At 40.2% G+C, this 15514-nt stretch overlaps 1 protein-coding gene across 2 annotated transcripts in view; it reads left to right on the forward strand.

Annotated features, from left to right (window-relative positions):
- The window catches only part of SBF2 (SET binding factor 2), a 214480-nt gene that overhangs the window by 153683 nt on the left and 45283 nt on the right, over positions 1-15514 (forward strand). For both annotated transcript variants that reach the window (XM_081918027.1, XM_081918028.1), the window contains exons 18-23: positions 3225-3395; positions 7308-7570; positions 7664-7836; positions 8095-8168; positions 9112-9307; positions 13149-13276. In XM_081918027.1, the coding sequence (XP_081774153.1) occupies positions 3225-3395; positions 7308-7570; positions 7664-7836; positions 8095-8168; positions 9112-9307; positions 13149-13276 (1005 nt within the window). The remainder of the gene's footprint in view (positions 1-3224; positions 3396-7307; positions 7571-7663; positions 7837-8094; positions 8169-9111; positions 9308-13148; positions 13277-15514) is intronic.

Raw genomic sequence — 15514 nt, forward strand, 5'->3', positions numbered from 1 at the left:
TAAACTGCAATACTAATAAAGTAAGTTAAACAGATAACATGAAACTGATAAAGAAGAGGAAGAAACCGCTTACCATGCTGCTCAGCAGCAGCAGCAGTTGTGGTCTGGTGTGGCTGTGGGCAAGTTGGTTGGGGGCAAAAAGTCCCTGCACAGCTGGGCTGTGTCATCGGAGAATGATAGGACTTTTCTGCTGTTCAAATTTAAATTGACCAATCATGGCCAAACTGCAGGGGGACTTTTGGGAGTGGACCTGGTTTGAGCCTGTTTTTACTCAGGTGTATCCTCAAACCACTTAAAGCTGTGTGTGGGCAAGCAGGCGGTGCGTATGAATGCTGTGGAATTGCTTGATTGTTTTATTGGGGGCCAGGAAGGAATTTGCCTAATTGGGCTGGCTTGGAGGTTTTACCTACCTCACAGCAATTGTCACAACTTGTTGGTGGAAAAACGCATTGGGCCGGATCCTTAGTCTAATCAGATGGCGTGGAAAGGAGCCTAACCCTTCCCCCTCCTCCAGATCAAAGTATCAGGGTACCCCGGTAAATGGGTCCAAGGGGAAGAATTCTGACTGTGTGTCCAGGCAGGGGGCTAACAGACCATAGAACTCCCTTAATGGTGTCCTCGATGTGTGTCATTTGGGGTCCCTTAGCCCAGTATTGACCCTGATGATGTAATCAGCGAGCAGTCAGGTTGGTTGATTTTGGATACATACCCCATGCCTATGCCAAAGCCTACTGGCATCTGTAATCAATAAAGTTGTGGTCATTTTCAATCCCAAAATGTTCTCATGTAGTTATTGCTACCTGTGCCCCATCCCAGCAATCTTAGGCTTGCTGCAACTGGGCCTGCAAAAAAAGAACTACTAGTACTTTAAAATTCATAGCATCTCAAAACCATACCATATATTTGGAAGGTTATTTTGACTGTAGTTAAGTAACAGAATCCCTTTGCTACAAAAGTATTTCATCTTTGTTGTTTCCTTTGACCTCAGAAAATGTCAACTTAGACATTAAGTTAAATTCCCAAGTTTTATCTATCCATTCATTAATATTAGATGTCCCCTGAGATCTTCAATTCTTTGCATGGCATTTTCTAGTGGCAGCTGCCATATAGGAAGAACATCTCAGTGTGTTCTTTCTTTATTAAGTCAACCATATAATTTATTAATAAATCATGTGAAATTTAATACTCCAATATCTTTGTATTTAAATTTATAATCTTTTCCCATAATTCTTTTATGAAATTGCGCTTCCACCAGGCCCCTTATTATTTCCAGTGTTCCCCATTCATCTTAGAGTAATTCTTTCTTGTTTTACTTAAAACATCAGAAGGAGTTGTTGTTGTTATTGACTGTACCTGAGAAATGAGTTCCAAAGATAAGATGCCACAACAGAAAAGTCTGTGTCACAGAACAGAACAGCTTCTCATGAAAGGCAGGTTTATTGGGGGGGGGGGGAGAGAGAGAGAGAGACAGGCATTGAGTTATTCTGGTGCTGTCATTCAGGCTTTGAAAGTTAAAACCCACATTTCCTATTGGACCCAGAAATCAGTGAAGCCATTTCAAGATCAGTGAGATGTCTTCCAAATTCCCAGTTGCAGTTAGTAGCCATATTCTGAACTAACAGTAGTTTCTGTGCCATCTTAAAGGACAGCCCAATGTACAACACACTGTAACCATCCATAGACAATGTTGCCAGAGTGTATGTAAGTGAGGCTGTATTTTCTTCGTCTAGGAGAGGCCATACTGTACCAGCCTAAATTGAGGGTAGGTATTTTGTGCCAGTAATGCTACTTGGGCTTCTAGAGATCTAAAAGCACTATCAAACTGCAACCCCATCCAGAATAAAAGGCTGTATAGAATAATATATATATACAGTTGTAGAGCTGGAAGGGACCACAAGGGTAATCTAGTCCAACCCCTTGCAATTCAGGAACCTTTTTTCCAAAGTGGGGCTCAAACCCACACCCCTAACATTAGGAGCCTCATGCTCTACCAACTAAGCTAACTCCCATATCATCTCCCAAGTCAGATAGGCCACTTGTCAGCATAATCCCTGTCTGATCAGGACTGAAATCTAATTTATTGTCTCTTATGCCCTTACATGGAACCACACCAAGAAGCTAGCTGAGAGGAGTGAATTTAGGTTTTGTTGTAGGCTAGCAGAAGTAAGATCAGGGGAGTACAGGACTAATGGAGAAGCATGGATATCATTTCAAGGAAAACAATGTAGTCACATGGCATACTATTGATATTTTTGTGTATGTAAGATTTCTTTTTTACAGGCAGATCTGTTAGGCAGAGTTCAGCACTGAGCTTTCAGTTGTTGAGACAGTCAGCGCCACTATTTTACTAGGCTGCCTTAACAGAGAAATGGCATGTAGTTTCCACAGAAATCTATTGCCATCTGCTGGCTGCTGTTTGGTTGCACTGAATAACAGTTCTAATGAAACACCTGTAATTTAATTCAGAAAGGTTGGCTAGAAATAGAAATCAGGGAAACGTCTGGAATAATTTGGAACTTAGGATTGTTTTGGGATGGATTGTAATGTCGTATGACTTTGTATATAATTGAACAACAGATCAAAATATGCAGTGCATCTGATTTCAGTGACCCTAAAAGCTAATCCTCATTTTGTAATATAAATATGGAAGGAATGCAATGCTGCAATGTAGGTGGAGTATCTGAAGTTTCAACAAATACATTAAATGGGGGGGGGTAGAGCCATCTCTGCATTATTTGCAGGAGCTTTGAAAAGTCATTTGCTTTGATTAAAAAAAAAGCACTGTGTAATTGAAAATACTGCTTTATGTACCTTGTAGACCTGCTTCAGATTCTTTGAAAAGCTACTCTCTACACACAAATTTCAGTGCAAATTTTGGAGTTCAATCAGGTGAAAATAGAGCAAACCAAGCTTACATATTCCACTATCCCATTGTTCTCACTTTTGGACCTTGTACCTCTGTGTGTCTTGGTGCAACATTTATACTCAAGAATGAGCCTTCTGTAAGATTTTGTCTTCAAATAAACAGAATTATTAGTGAGTTGCCCACTAGTTTACTCAACATGAATGTATAGGAGAGAATATATTCATTATTATTATATGTACACATACATCATTAGGATTAGTTGTCTGTCTCATTAATGATTTTTTTTGCCACAAGAGTTGAATACATTGTTGTTCCTACCCTTGAAAATTAATCTGATGACTCATCGTTATGCTTTCAGAAACTAGCTCCTGGAGTCAGTCAGTTTGTTTACACCTGTGTTCAAGATCATCCAATATGGGCTAACCAGCAGTTCTGGGAAACAAACTTTTACAGTGATGTGGAAAATCAAATTCGTTCACTCTATCTTTCAGCTAAGGAAGACAATCATCCACAACACTTAAAGCAGAAAGTAAGTAAAACAATAATATAGAAATTTTAATGCGCAAAGAAATAAGCTAAACTAAATCTGTGTTGAAGTCAGTTGGCATTTAGTTAAAGAAAATGTTTGATATTGTATAGTTTGTTGGGCCTTCTTGAATTAATATGCCAGGCAAGGGGTGTGTTCCTAAATACTGGAATTACTTCTTAAATCTTATGGTACAAGTTGTAATGAACTTGTTAATAGTGTGGGGAAGATTTAATATGTTTTATATATAAAGCAGCACAACTATCCAGGATAATTCATTAATACTCACAAAAGAAATGTTTGCTTTCCTTTAGAATAGATGAGTATATTATCTTAATATGCTCACAGTCCTAACATGCATTACTACATGCTTTTCTAGCTTTGGCAGCACTCTGTTTCTTCTGCTTCAAATCAGACAGCATTCCCAGACAAAACTTTACCCTTCCCTTAAGAATGTCCCCCCGCCTTCATCAGAAATGGATAGTAGATGTTGTGAATATTGGTGCCAAAGGAAACCTAAAATGCAGATTTTCCACCCTGGTGCATAAACATAATTTCCAAAATAACTCTTTCCCCCAATAGCAGTAATGAATAACTGTGTATGAGTTTAGCTGCACAAATCTTGGAGCTCACTTAGTATTGGAACCCAAAGGCTAATTCAGCTGTCATGTCTTATCTAATTCCACAACAACTTTTGTTCTGGACCATTATATCATGCAGTATAATTGTATTGGCATTGTAATACTGTATATTTTGTACCAGGAGCATCTAAAAGTTCCTTCAGAGGCACACAGCATTCATAAAAAATAAAAATTATTGTCCCGAGCACAAGCCAGAGATTTTCCCCTACCAGAAGTCTTGGGAGGTATAAGCATCAATCTGGTCAATGTGGGGTAAAAATGTAAAATTTTCATCAAGATGTGTAGGCATAGTGGTTGGGGAGAAAGACCACTTGTCCACATGGTTCTGTGACCTGGCTAGCAGAGGGGAAAGCAGTAGTTATGGGGGGGCATAAGAAGTGGGTGGTAGTGAAAGAGAGAGTCAGTGACAAGCTTGTGTGAACATGTATGATATCCAATACATGCTTATAGAATTGTAGAGTTGGAAGGGACCCCAGGGGTCATCTAGTCCAACCCTCTGCAATGCAGGAATCTTGCCCACCACCATCCCTGGTTGGGCTTAAGCCACAGATCTTCTTGTTAACATCCAGACACACTGACACATTGCACTACAGTACATTGGCTACTTGTCAGACTTACCAAGAAGCTTCACAACTGAACACATCCAAGATGTGTACTGGATTGCTCTCAAGTTACAAAAAAAAAAGCACACTCCTTCCAGCCACTTCGTTACATGCTTCTTAAGAGCACATATGTAGAAAACTAATATCAAAATCAGCCCTTTGCTTGTGGCTTTTACAGTTACTTCAGCCACAGATAAAGTAAGTTTTCCTTCTCCCTTTCGTTGACTTGCTTTGAAGTCTTATGTCCAGTGCAGAGCTGAAAAGGCATGTCAGTGCTGCAGCATAAACTGGCTCCCATTTCATGTTGCTTTGTACAATGTGCCATCATTCTGTGTTATGTTGTTCTCTTTCTCTCCTTTCATTTTCTAACCTTTTCCTCCCTTTTGGGGGCTCATAAACAGTGTTGTGGTATTTGAAATTGGACAGATCAAAAGTATGAAGCTGCATGACTCTGGAAATATACTTTCTGCTTGTGTGACTACAGGGTCATCTTTAAACAAAGATATGCAGATTAGGCATGATAGCTGGTGTCAATAATATTATTGCACCTGTACTGCAGGTATTACAGGGATTATGCAAGGTGGGTGGGTGTTATAATAGTTTAAGCTGGGATGGATATTGAGCTACATCTGGACCAGTGTGGCGTAATGGTTAAGAGTGTTGGACTATGACCTGTGAGACAAGGGTTTGAATCCCTACACAGCCATGAAGCTTACTGGGTGATCTTGGGCCAGTCACTATCTCTTAGCCTAGTCTACCTCCCAGAATGTTGTGAGGATGAAACAGAGAGGAGAACCATGCACACGACCTTGAGCTCCTTGGAAGAAAAAGTTAGTACATAAATGAAATAAGTAAGTAAAGTATAGGCATGTCCTAATTGTCCTGTTATAAAAGGAACAGGTTGCATCTTTCCAGTATAGCAAAACCAGTAAAATGCCAGGAACTTGGCCATTCTAGACAAAGTAATAGAAGAAGGCACTCTGCCATCTTAGCGTGTCAATAATGTTCCTCTAAATTAGATGGACTATCAAACATGAAGGAAAAGCCATGAACAGGAAAGTTGCTACCAATATTAACTGTACTATAGGGAAGCAACAGAGAACAGTGGTAGCAGAATTGGGAAATAGAAGCAGTTGTAGCACATATGCACACTTGAAGCTTTTCCTCATATTCTTCAGAAGTCTAAAAGGCTGATCATACAATTGTAGGTTCCTGCTGCTTTTTCCTAAAAAAAATGAGGTTATGTGAAAACAGTTGCCAGTCACCTTTGCCCTAATTTCTTTAGGCTACAATATGTTGTGTCTACGTGCCATCCACTTCGTTTACAGAGAACGACTGTTAGATTTGAAATCTGGCATGTGAAAACATGAAACTTTTTCAGTGCTATAAGCTATTTATAGCTACACGTGGCTCACTGACTCAAGCACTACAGAAGATTGGGCAGTATCATCTGTGCCAGGCAGTTAGTTGAATGCCAGGCAGTTAGTTCTTGAGCCAATTCATATTCAGTGTGAGAACGAGCCAAGAGTTTGCAAGCAGAATGAAATCCTAATGTATATATTAGCTTTTAAAACTGCAATGAGGAAACAAACAAAAACAATTAAACCCACCAACAAGCAGATGAAATTGATGCTGTGTTGAAAGGGCTATAAGTGAATTAGACTTGCCTTCAGTATCACTCCATTTTGTGCATTCCTTTTTCTATGGATTCTGTAGGTATGTCAGAAATAGTTCTTTAAATTTTAAGATCAGCCATGGCCCTGTGCTTGCACAAGGATCTAATTTCAGATGCAATGGAAAGTAAAGTATAAGATGGGCACGACATTTGGAAATTGAATGTTTTTTTGCAGGCAGATCCAGGTTTTGCCCCACCCCTGAGCAATGTGGATGCAAAAAGCAAAGTGCATCTTGAGACATCAACCAGTAGAGAAACCTTTCTATAATGTTCTGCTGTTGCTTAGTATGCAGTAGCACAACTTGGGGGCAGGACGTAGATGGTGTAGAGGCATAATTTCCCACGAGCAAGAAAACTGCAACTTTAGTACCAAATCCTGCATTGTGGTTCATGAATTGCACAGTGTTTTGTCTTATGTTTGGTTCTTCAGCAAAGGTTCTCTTCCCCTTAATAATAATAATAATATTTATACCCCGCCCATCTGGCTGGGTCCCCCCAGCCACTCTGGGCGGCTTCCAACAAAACACTAAAATACAATAACCTATTAAACATTAAAAGCTTCCCTAAACAGGGCTGCCTTCAGATGTCTTCTAAAAGTCTGGTAGTTGTTTTTCTCTTTGACATCTGGTGGGAGGGCGTTCCACAGGTTGGGTGCCACTACTGAGAAGGCCCTCTGCCTGCTTCCCTGTAACTTGGCTTCTCACAGCGAGGGAACTGCCAGAAGGCCTTCTGTGCTGGACCTCAGTGTCCAGGCAGAATGATGGAGGTGGAGACGCTCCTTCAGGTATACTGGACCGAGCCGTTTAGGGCTTTAAAGGTCAGCACCAACACTTTGAATTGTTCGGAAACGTACTGGGAGCCAGTGTAGGTCTTTCAAGACTGGTGTTATATGGTCTCATATATAGTTTATAGGCAGCCTTTGTCCCCATTCCAAAAGAATGGAAATAATTTAAAACTACAGTATAATATTCTACTGTCTAACCATTTTCTCTCCTAGGAGAAGAATTCTGATGCCCAGGCCCAAGAAAAGACAGCCATGGACTTAGCTGCTGAGCAGATGCGTCTGTGGCCAACACTTAGTAAAGAGACTCAACAGCAACTAGTACAAAGTGAAGAAAGTATGGTTTTCAGTCAGGCGATTCATTTTGCTAACCTCATGGTATACCTGCTGGTGCCACTGGACACCAGTAAAAACAAACTCCTAAGAACTTCAGCAACGGGCGACTGGGAGAGTGGAAGCAATAGCATTGTCACAAATAGGTGTGTAATCGGGACAACCACATTATTTTCAAATAGAGTGATGTTTATTTTGCTCCAATGTAGATTTAACTGACTAGAATTGCTTTTTTCCAGCATTGCAGGCAGTGTTGCTGAGAGTTATGATACTGAAAGTGGGTTTGAGGATTCTGAGAACAATGACATTGCCAATGCTGTCGTACGCTTCATTACTAGGTTCATAGACAAGGTTTGTACAGAAAGTGGAGTTACACAGGATCACATCAGGAGTCTTCATTGTATGATACCAGGTATGAAGAACTATGCTGAAGTCTTGAAATATTTTGAGAGAGAGATATTTTGTACTGTCTGAGAAAAGATATTTTTGAAAAGAGCTTCTTTGTGTGTGTTATTTTCAGTTGACAATAAGGGTTTGCACTTCTAATTTTAGTCTGTCAGTGTCTACATAGTCATGTGAGAGCCCTATTCTGGGCTTTCTGAAAGCAGTTTTTAGAAGGGTGGAATTATTTTGCTATGTTTTGCTCATTTGCGGTGGTGTTTGCTCCCAGGAATTGTAGCAATGCACATTGAGACTCTGGAGGCTGTTCATCGAGAAAGTAGAAGGTTGCCACCAATTCAGAAGGCAAGTATTTTGGACTTCGTTTACACTATTTACATTTTAGGTATATGGCAAGTTTGCTCAGTTTTCTGTGGGGGTTTTTTGCTAATATAATTGGGGAGATATTTGGAACATTTAAAAGGATGCTGAAAAATATGAAAAATTCAACAAATAAGCAGCTTGGCTATAGTTTTGTGAAATATGAACTAGAGAAAAAGTATCAGCCAAACCTCTGAATCAAAATAAGCTGCTGTTGCATGTCCATTGTTGATTTAAGACCTATTCTTTATCGACCCACTCCCTTTTCCAGTCAAACAGCATCTAAGCAAATAATGCTTTCCCTTTTGGACTGAAGAGGCAAAAACTCTAACCCAGACACTGGGAACCTGTGACCCTCCTGCGTTGCTGAACTGCAACTCCCATCACGCCCCCCCCCGACCATTGGCTATGCTAAGTAGGCAACGTTGGGAGTCCAACAACATCTGGAGAACCAGAGATTCCCCACCCCTGCTCCAGCCCATCAGAGCCTTGCATCTTTGCCACTTTTCTAAAAAGATGGAACTTATTTTACTCAGTTCTTACTCTTATCCTAGCTGAAATCCACTCTGCCCAGTAAGCACAGGGGCAGAGGGATGTTTCTGACCATGAATGGTGATGAGAAATCTTAAAGAGTGCAGGAAAGCCCTAGGGAGACCAGATAAATGACTATCTGCCCAGCTGGCACACCTTATCCCTTCTATGAATGCTAACAATGTGATGGTTAGTGTGGTATAGTGGTTAGAGTGTTGGACTAGGGCTCTTTGTTAAGTCCCTTTTCTACAAAATACACCCATTTTTACAATAACCTGTCTTTTACAAACTATAGCTGTAATTCCAGCTCAATCCTTTTTAGTTTGACACCTGTAGTGTACTATGTGTAACACAGTTTGTGTATATATATATATATAAATCTTGTCTTTGGGCTCAGCCCAAGATTCTACGACCAGCTTTGCTACCAGGGGAAGAGTTTGTGTGTGAAGGTCTCCGTGTGCTTCTGGATCCTGATGGCCGAGAGGAGGCAACTGGAGGATTGCTTGGAGGCCCTCACATTCTCCCTGCAGAAGGAGCTTTGTTCCTTACTACGTACAGAGTTATATTTAAAGGCACACCTCATGATCAACTAGGTATGGTCTTCTTTATGAATGTTAAAATAAATTTTTACTTCAGAACACACTTGAAGCTAACCCGCAGTCCATTTAAGTCGCTTAAAACAAATGTGCCAGAATAGGATCAGTATTTATAATTCAACCTTTTGTTCGGTATGAATTTCTGTAATCTGCATAGCTAATTAAATAACAAATTATTATAATTGTTCTCATAAGCCTTATTCATGTGTTCAAAAGAACATGTAAGGGCTTAAACTGGGGAAAACATACATGTCAGGTGCACTCACTGCACCCCCAACTTTATCACATTGACTAGGTCTGAAGGGGGGCATTTAGGCACATTCAGCTGGACACATTTACAAGCCTTCCTATGATAGGGAACCATGTATTATCTGCCGAATGCACTTATAAGCCCCCTTCAAACCCTCCCGCTGAACTTGGAAAGGCTTACAGCGGAGTGGGGACACTAGGCATATGGAGGGAACTTGGAGGCAGCATGCACAAGCCTGCTTCTCAGTTTAAGTCCTCTTTTCCTTTGAATGCATGGATAGGACTGTAATGTGATAGGCTTCATAAAAAAGTTTTCTTGAACTGTCTGCAGCATAGACATAAAGACATATATGTGGAGCATAGGTAAATGGATGGATGTGCTTATATGGCCAAACAAAAATTGTGATCCAGGAAATTGGTCAGATGCAATTTCCATGTCCTCAACTGTTAATTATGCATTTCTGGTCTTGAAAGTGATGTAGTCATATCCTTCATTCTCATGCTTATACTGTGGCCTAGATTGCATGTCAAGGTAGAGCATGGTTCAATACAGCATGCATAATCTGTGTAATCTGGGTTAATGCAGACCTCCTAGACCTGTCCTCCTCCCTTACACCTGGAAATGGAATTTGGCAGCATTTCTCAGGTTTTCATAGCATATGAACCAGAGATTATCCTTTATAGCAAACACAAGTCAATTTCAAAACAAGCCAACTTCAAACTTTGGGCTATGGATCAGACTTTTTAGTTTGTTATAAACAACTATCCTTTGTTCACAAACAGTAACAATCTGAGATTAAGTGCAAGCAAAGTAAATGCTGCTGAAGTCTCCTGTCAGGAGCCAAAGGCTTGCTTGGGCTCATTTCAGTTTATGCACATTGTGAGTCGAGAACCCTCCACGTGCATATTAGTTTTATTGGTTACAGCATGCATGTGGTATTGGCTTAGGCATTGAGTCAAACAACCTATATTTGACCCCACCCACGCAGCAGGGGTCTTTGGAGGTTAACAAACAGTGGGAGGAGCTTGTTGATGCAAATACAACTTGAAACTTCCCCTGATGTCACTGGGGGTTGTGCCATGGCCCTAGGCACCGGCAGGGCATTGGACAGGATCCACGACCGCTGGATTCCTTTAATGGAATACCCAATGAGGGGCGGGGTAGGTGATGTCCAAACCCCACCCACCAACGCACAACACATATCCCAGTGCCAAACCGCCAGTACAAAAAAGTTGTGGCGATTTGCTATGAGGTAGGCAAAAAACCAAGAGGCTGGTGCCAATCTGCCAAATGGATAAAAACTCCTACCAGGCCCCCTGGTCAACCAGGGCAACCAACCAAAGTCCATAGCAAGGTCAAAGCATAAATATGACCTAAAGGGAGGGAGGGCGGGCAGGTGATCCGATGACTCCAGGGAAACAGAATGAGGCGCAGGGCTGCTGCGGCTGCTTGAATGCAGCTAGATCTCGCCCCCAAGCCAACCCTATTGGCTGGCCTGGTGGGCGGGGCGCGGCGCGACAGCCGGGTGAGTGATGCAGGGGGCCGAGTACACCCCCCTGCAGACGCGGGAAAGGCTCCCGCTCACAACACCTCCCCTCTGGGAGGAGGAGAGGCTTTATGCTAAGCTGTGGTATAGCATTACATGTGAAGGTCCTGGTTATAGGTTAGAACTATCTACATTATACTCAGAAGAGACCCATTGAAACTAATGGACCTAAATTAATCATGCTCATGATTTTAAAGGATCTACTCTGAGTAGGAGAAACATGTTAAAAAGACAAGAGCAACTACTCAAGGATTACCTGGATTACTCACATGAATAAAAGTGGATGGATGGTTGGATGGTTGGATGGTGGCATCTTGTGCAGGCAGAAATATTGAGTACATGTCCTTTATTATCATTGGCTACTAGCACAATAGTTATGTTCTGCCTCTGCTGTTGGAGGCAGTAAGTCTCTGAATACCAGTTCCTGGGAATTAAAAGTGGGGTAAGTGCTGTTGCACTCATGCCCTATAGGCATCTAGTTGGCCACTGTGAGATCAAGATGCTGGACTAGATGGGCCATTGGCCTAATCTAGCAGGCCCTTCCTGTGTTCTTATATACAGGATCAAGAAGTTGGTGTTGCATGTTTAAACTGAGAAAGTTGTCAATCAGTGTTTTTTGCTTGCATTTGTAGCAGTTGTAAATTCTCAATTACAGTTCATTTATCTTATTCCTGGCTAGTTCTGTGGTTCTTATGTGGTTAGTGTTTAACTAGTTTGCCATGAGTGTTAGATATATAGCCAGTGAATGAGAAATTAGTGAACTGGTTTCTGCAACAACTCTTTCTGCCAGAGTGGAAAGTAATTTGAATCTATATAATCCTTCACTTTTTAAAAAGAGCAGAAATTTTAAAAATTACAGTATTTTAAAATGTCATGAGAACAAATAATGTTAACAATTTTTAAAACTGCTATCTGATGAAAAAATGATGAAAAAATAGCAATTATTTATTTAACAATTATCTTATTTGTTTGTGAAAATTGTAACTGTAGCTTTTTGAGGATAAGAATTCTACTTTGAAATCTCTGTGAGTTACATAAAAATAAAGCATTGCGTTCCAATTATTTCTACAGGCTGCAGAAAATAGATATGTAGTGAGAGCGATGCATCAAATATTTTGTCATTTGATGCATCACTTTTTTAGTGCACGCATATTTATTGGGATAATACCTAGACTTAGTTCTCATTAACATAGTGGTGGCTTGAACCGAAGACTTAAGCAAATAAATGCCAGGTTGAGGGTCAGCAACTTCTGTATCAGCAGCAGGTGACAAATCTGATATTATACTGACTTCGCATAATTGATATGACAGTGATACACTAGATACGCCATTTATAATGTTTGGAATCCATGTATAAAAGTGTTGCCACATGTTAACACTTTTATATAAATGGCTCTTTCCACACAACCAAAAGTGCCCCACAAAACAAATTTTCCCTTTTGTTGCAAAACTGTAAACTTTGACCCACTGCCACTAGAGCTATGCTTGTCATCCCATAATGTACAAATTTTCTATATTCATCTTTCTCATGAAGATAGCCAAGTTGCTGAAATTGCAATTGAGCAATCTCAATTAAGCAATCCTAAACACATTTTTCTTGGGTGTAAGCTTCACTAAACACAGTAGGACTTACTTACTTACTTACATACTTGTAAACATACATATGCTGAATATCTGTCATAATACATTTTAATGTAATTTGGTGTGATTGAAGGAATAGATGTTACAAGGCATCATGTTGGTTTATTTTTTAAAAAATGTTAATGTTAATAAAATAAATCAATTGATTCAGTTTGGTAAGCTGACTGAGGAAGTACATGTTCCTCTTTTTTTTTTGGAACTGATAGGCTCTTTAATATGTCATTCATGAAATGAGCTCAATATTTTGATAGACGTTCCAGCTTTGATTATGGCTTTGACTTTGTTGCATCTTTTATGCATCTGTGTAAGACTGATCATACATATTGAGTAGAGTATGTAAAATATGAACAGCTCTGATAACTTGAACCATGACTCAGTGCTCCTCTGACTAATATTCTTAGTGGGAGAACAAACTGTTATTCGGAGCGTTCCCATTGCCTCAATAACTAAGGAGAAGAAAATTACCATCCAGAACCAGCTTCAACAAAGCATGCAGGAAGGGCTACAAATTACCTCTGCTGTGTTTCAGGTAAAATAAAGCTGCTTAAAGTTCATAGTTTGTTGGGTTTTTTGGAACACTCTTACTTCCTTCTGCATGTTATATTTACAATATCACCAATTCCAAAATAAATCAACTCTCATGTCCCTGAACTTTCCACTAAGAAAGTCTGCATATAAAGGCCACAATCAAACACAATTTTAAAAAATGGAGGCAGCCAATGTTGTTGTTGTCATGTTTGTTCTTTAAAATAAATAAAAAGTGTTGTTGTTGTTGTTTTAAAAAAACTCCCGCACAATTAAGTTAACTTAAGCCCTGTTAGTTTAACTAAGGTTTTAAGGGTTTATTATTGTTAACTACCTTGGACATCTTCTGTAGAAAGGCAGAGTATGAATTAATTCAACTGAAAAGAGAGATCATCTTTAAAAAATGGAAACCATGACAACTATAATAGTTTTTCCTGGGAGCATTCCTTTTAAGGGCCACATCTGGAAAAATAAGCAACTGATGTTGGCACCACAAAATACTCATTTTGCAGAAGAAAACTGGTGATGCTCAGATTTCTCCCACTGCAACAGACAAAACTCAAAAACAAATAAAACACAGATCCAAAAAAAGCAAGCACACTCCCCTCATAGCACTAGTGCAAGGGAGATATCTGAGGGCACCATGTTTGGTGACCCCGGGTCTAGGTACACTAGGCAGATGTACCAAGAACACTATTTTAATCTTTGTCACTCAATGCATCTGCCTCAAATTTATGACAGAAATGTAGAGTAGGCTTTCTTAGCAAGGTCACGATCTGGACAATTTTTATGCAACATTGGATGTCATTTTCATAAATTAATAAAGTGCCATCGCCTTCATTTAAAAATAGGTTGCCCATGACTTGTTCATAGTACAATAGAGAACTTAAGCAAAATGTCCATCAAAGAGTGAAAGTATATATGGAATGTATCCATAAACCTGGGCCATAGTTCTGTGGGGTCATGAGTTACTGTACCTGACTTGTGTTTGCCCACTTTCATTATTGCCTATTTATTTCCAGGCCTTTTAAGCATGGAAGTTTTTGCCTTCCCTTAGTATTGAAGCACCTTGGTTACAGGACATGCAAATAGGCCAGGGGATGCAGTGCCAGTCTCATAAGCAGCTTCTGTAGGAAGGAGCATTTGGGAGAGTCCTGTTCCAGGTTCCCCAAACATACTCTATTATCCTCCACTCTGTCTCAGCTTTCTGATCATAGCTGTCAACTTACAGATTTGAAAATAAGGGACCAGCAGCCAAAATAAGGGACCTGCAGCCTCACCTGTTACAGGCACTCCAGTCTTCCTGTCCTCCTGCAGTCTGGTCAAACTCATGCTGGTAGCTTCGAGAACACTGTCCAACCAACTTTGTAACCAGAGGTTCAACTGAATAGAATCTGAATCACATGCACCACAAGGCCTATGCAGCCTCAACTCAAGATGGCTCCCCGGCCTGGCTTTGCACTGCAAAGTTTGCAGCAGCACATGCAACAAAATGGCGACCAGCATTCAAAAAACCCCTCAGCTTGCATTAACTAGCCACACACATGGCATGCAAGCTCCACCCCCCCAGTCGTTCTTAGACTTCTTATTGGGTGAGCAACACAGCCAAGCAACACAGTTGGAGCCTCCCTCCTCCCTGGCCGGCAGGGAGGGAGGGAGAGGAGCTGTTTCCTTTGAAATTTAAGGGACATTTAAGGGACATCCATCAATAAGGGACAGCAGCAGGACATGGCGCTGGAATAAGGGACTGTCCCTTCAAATAAGGAACACTTGACAGCTATGTTTCTGATGGCATTTACCCTGCCCATATTTCCAAAGCATTTCAAGAGAAGATGGACAGGCTTGCAAACAGTGGGACAATATTATGGAAAATAGTTTGTCATTTTGCCCAAATGTTGGGTCTGTTCAACATAAATGTGACACTGATTAATCTTAATTGCTTTTCAAACAAAATAGCATAGAAATCTTCTGCCTCATTTTAATGCTTGTATTTTCTCTTGTTATTCATGAGACAAACCAAAATAACACCTTCAACTTATACCATTCCACATAGTGTTGTTGTTTTTAAATAAATACATATGGTGTGTTGGAATAATAATAATAATAATAATAATAATAATAATAATAATAATAATAATAATTTATTTATACCCCACCCATCCAGCTGGGTTTCCCCAGCCACTCTGGGTGGCTCCCAACAGATTAAAAACAGAATAAAATACCCAACATTAAAAACTTCCCT

This window comes from Podarcis melisellensis, assembly GCF_964234715.1.
Source record: "Podarcis melisellensis genome assembly, chromosome: 1".
Taxonomy (NCBI): domain Eukaryota; kingdom Metazoa; phylum Chordata; class Lepidosauria; order Squamata; family Lacertidae; genus Podarcis; species Podarcis melisellensis.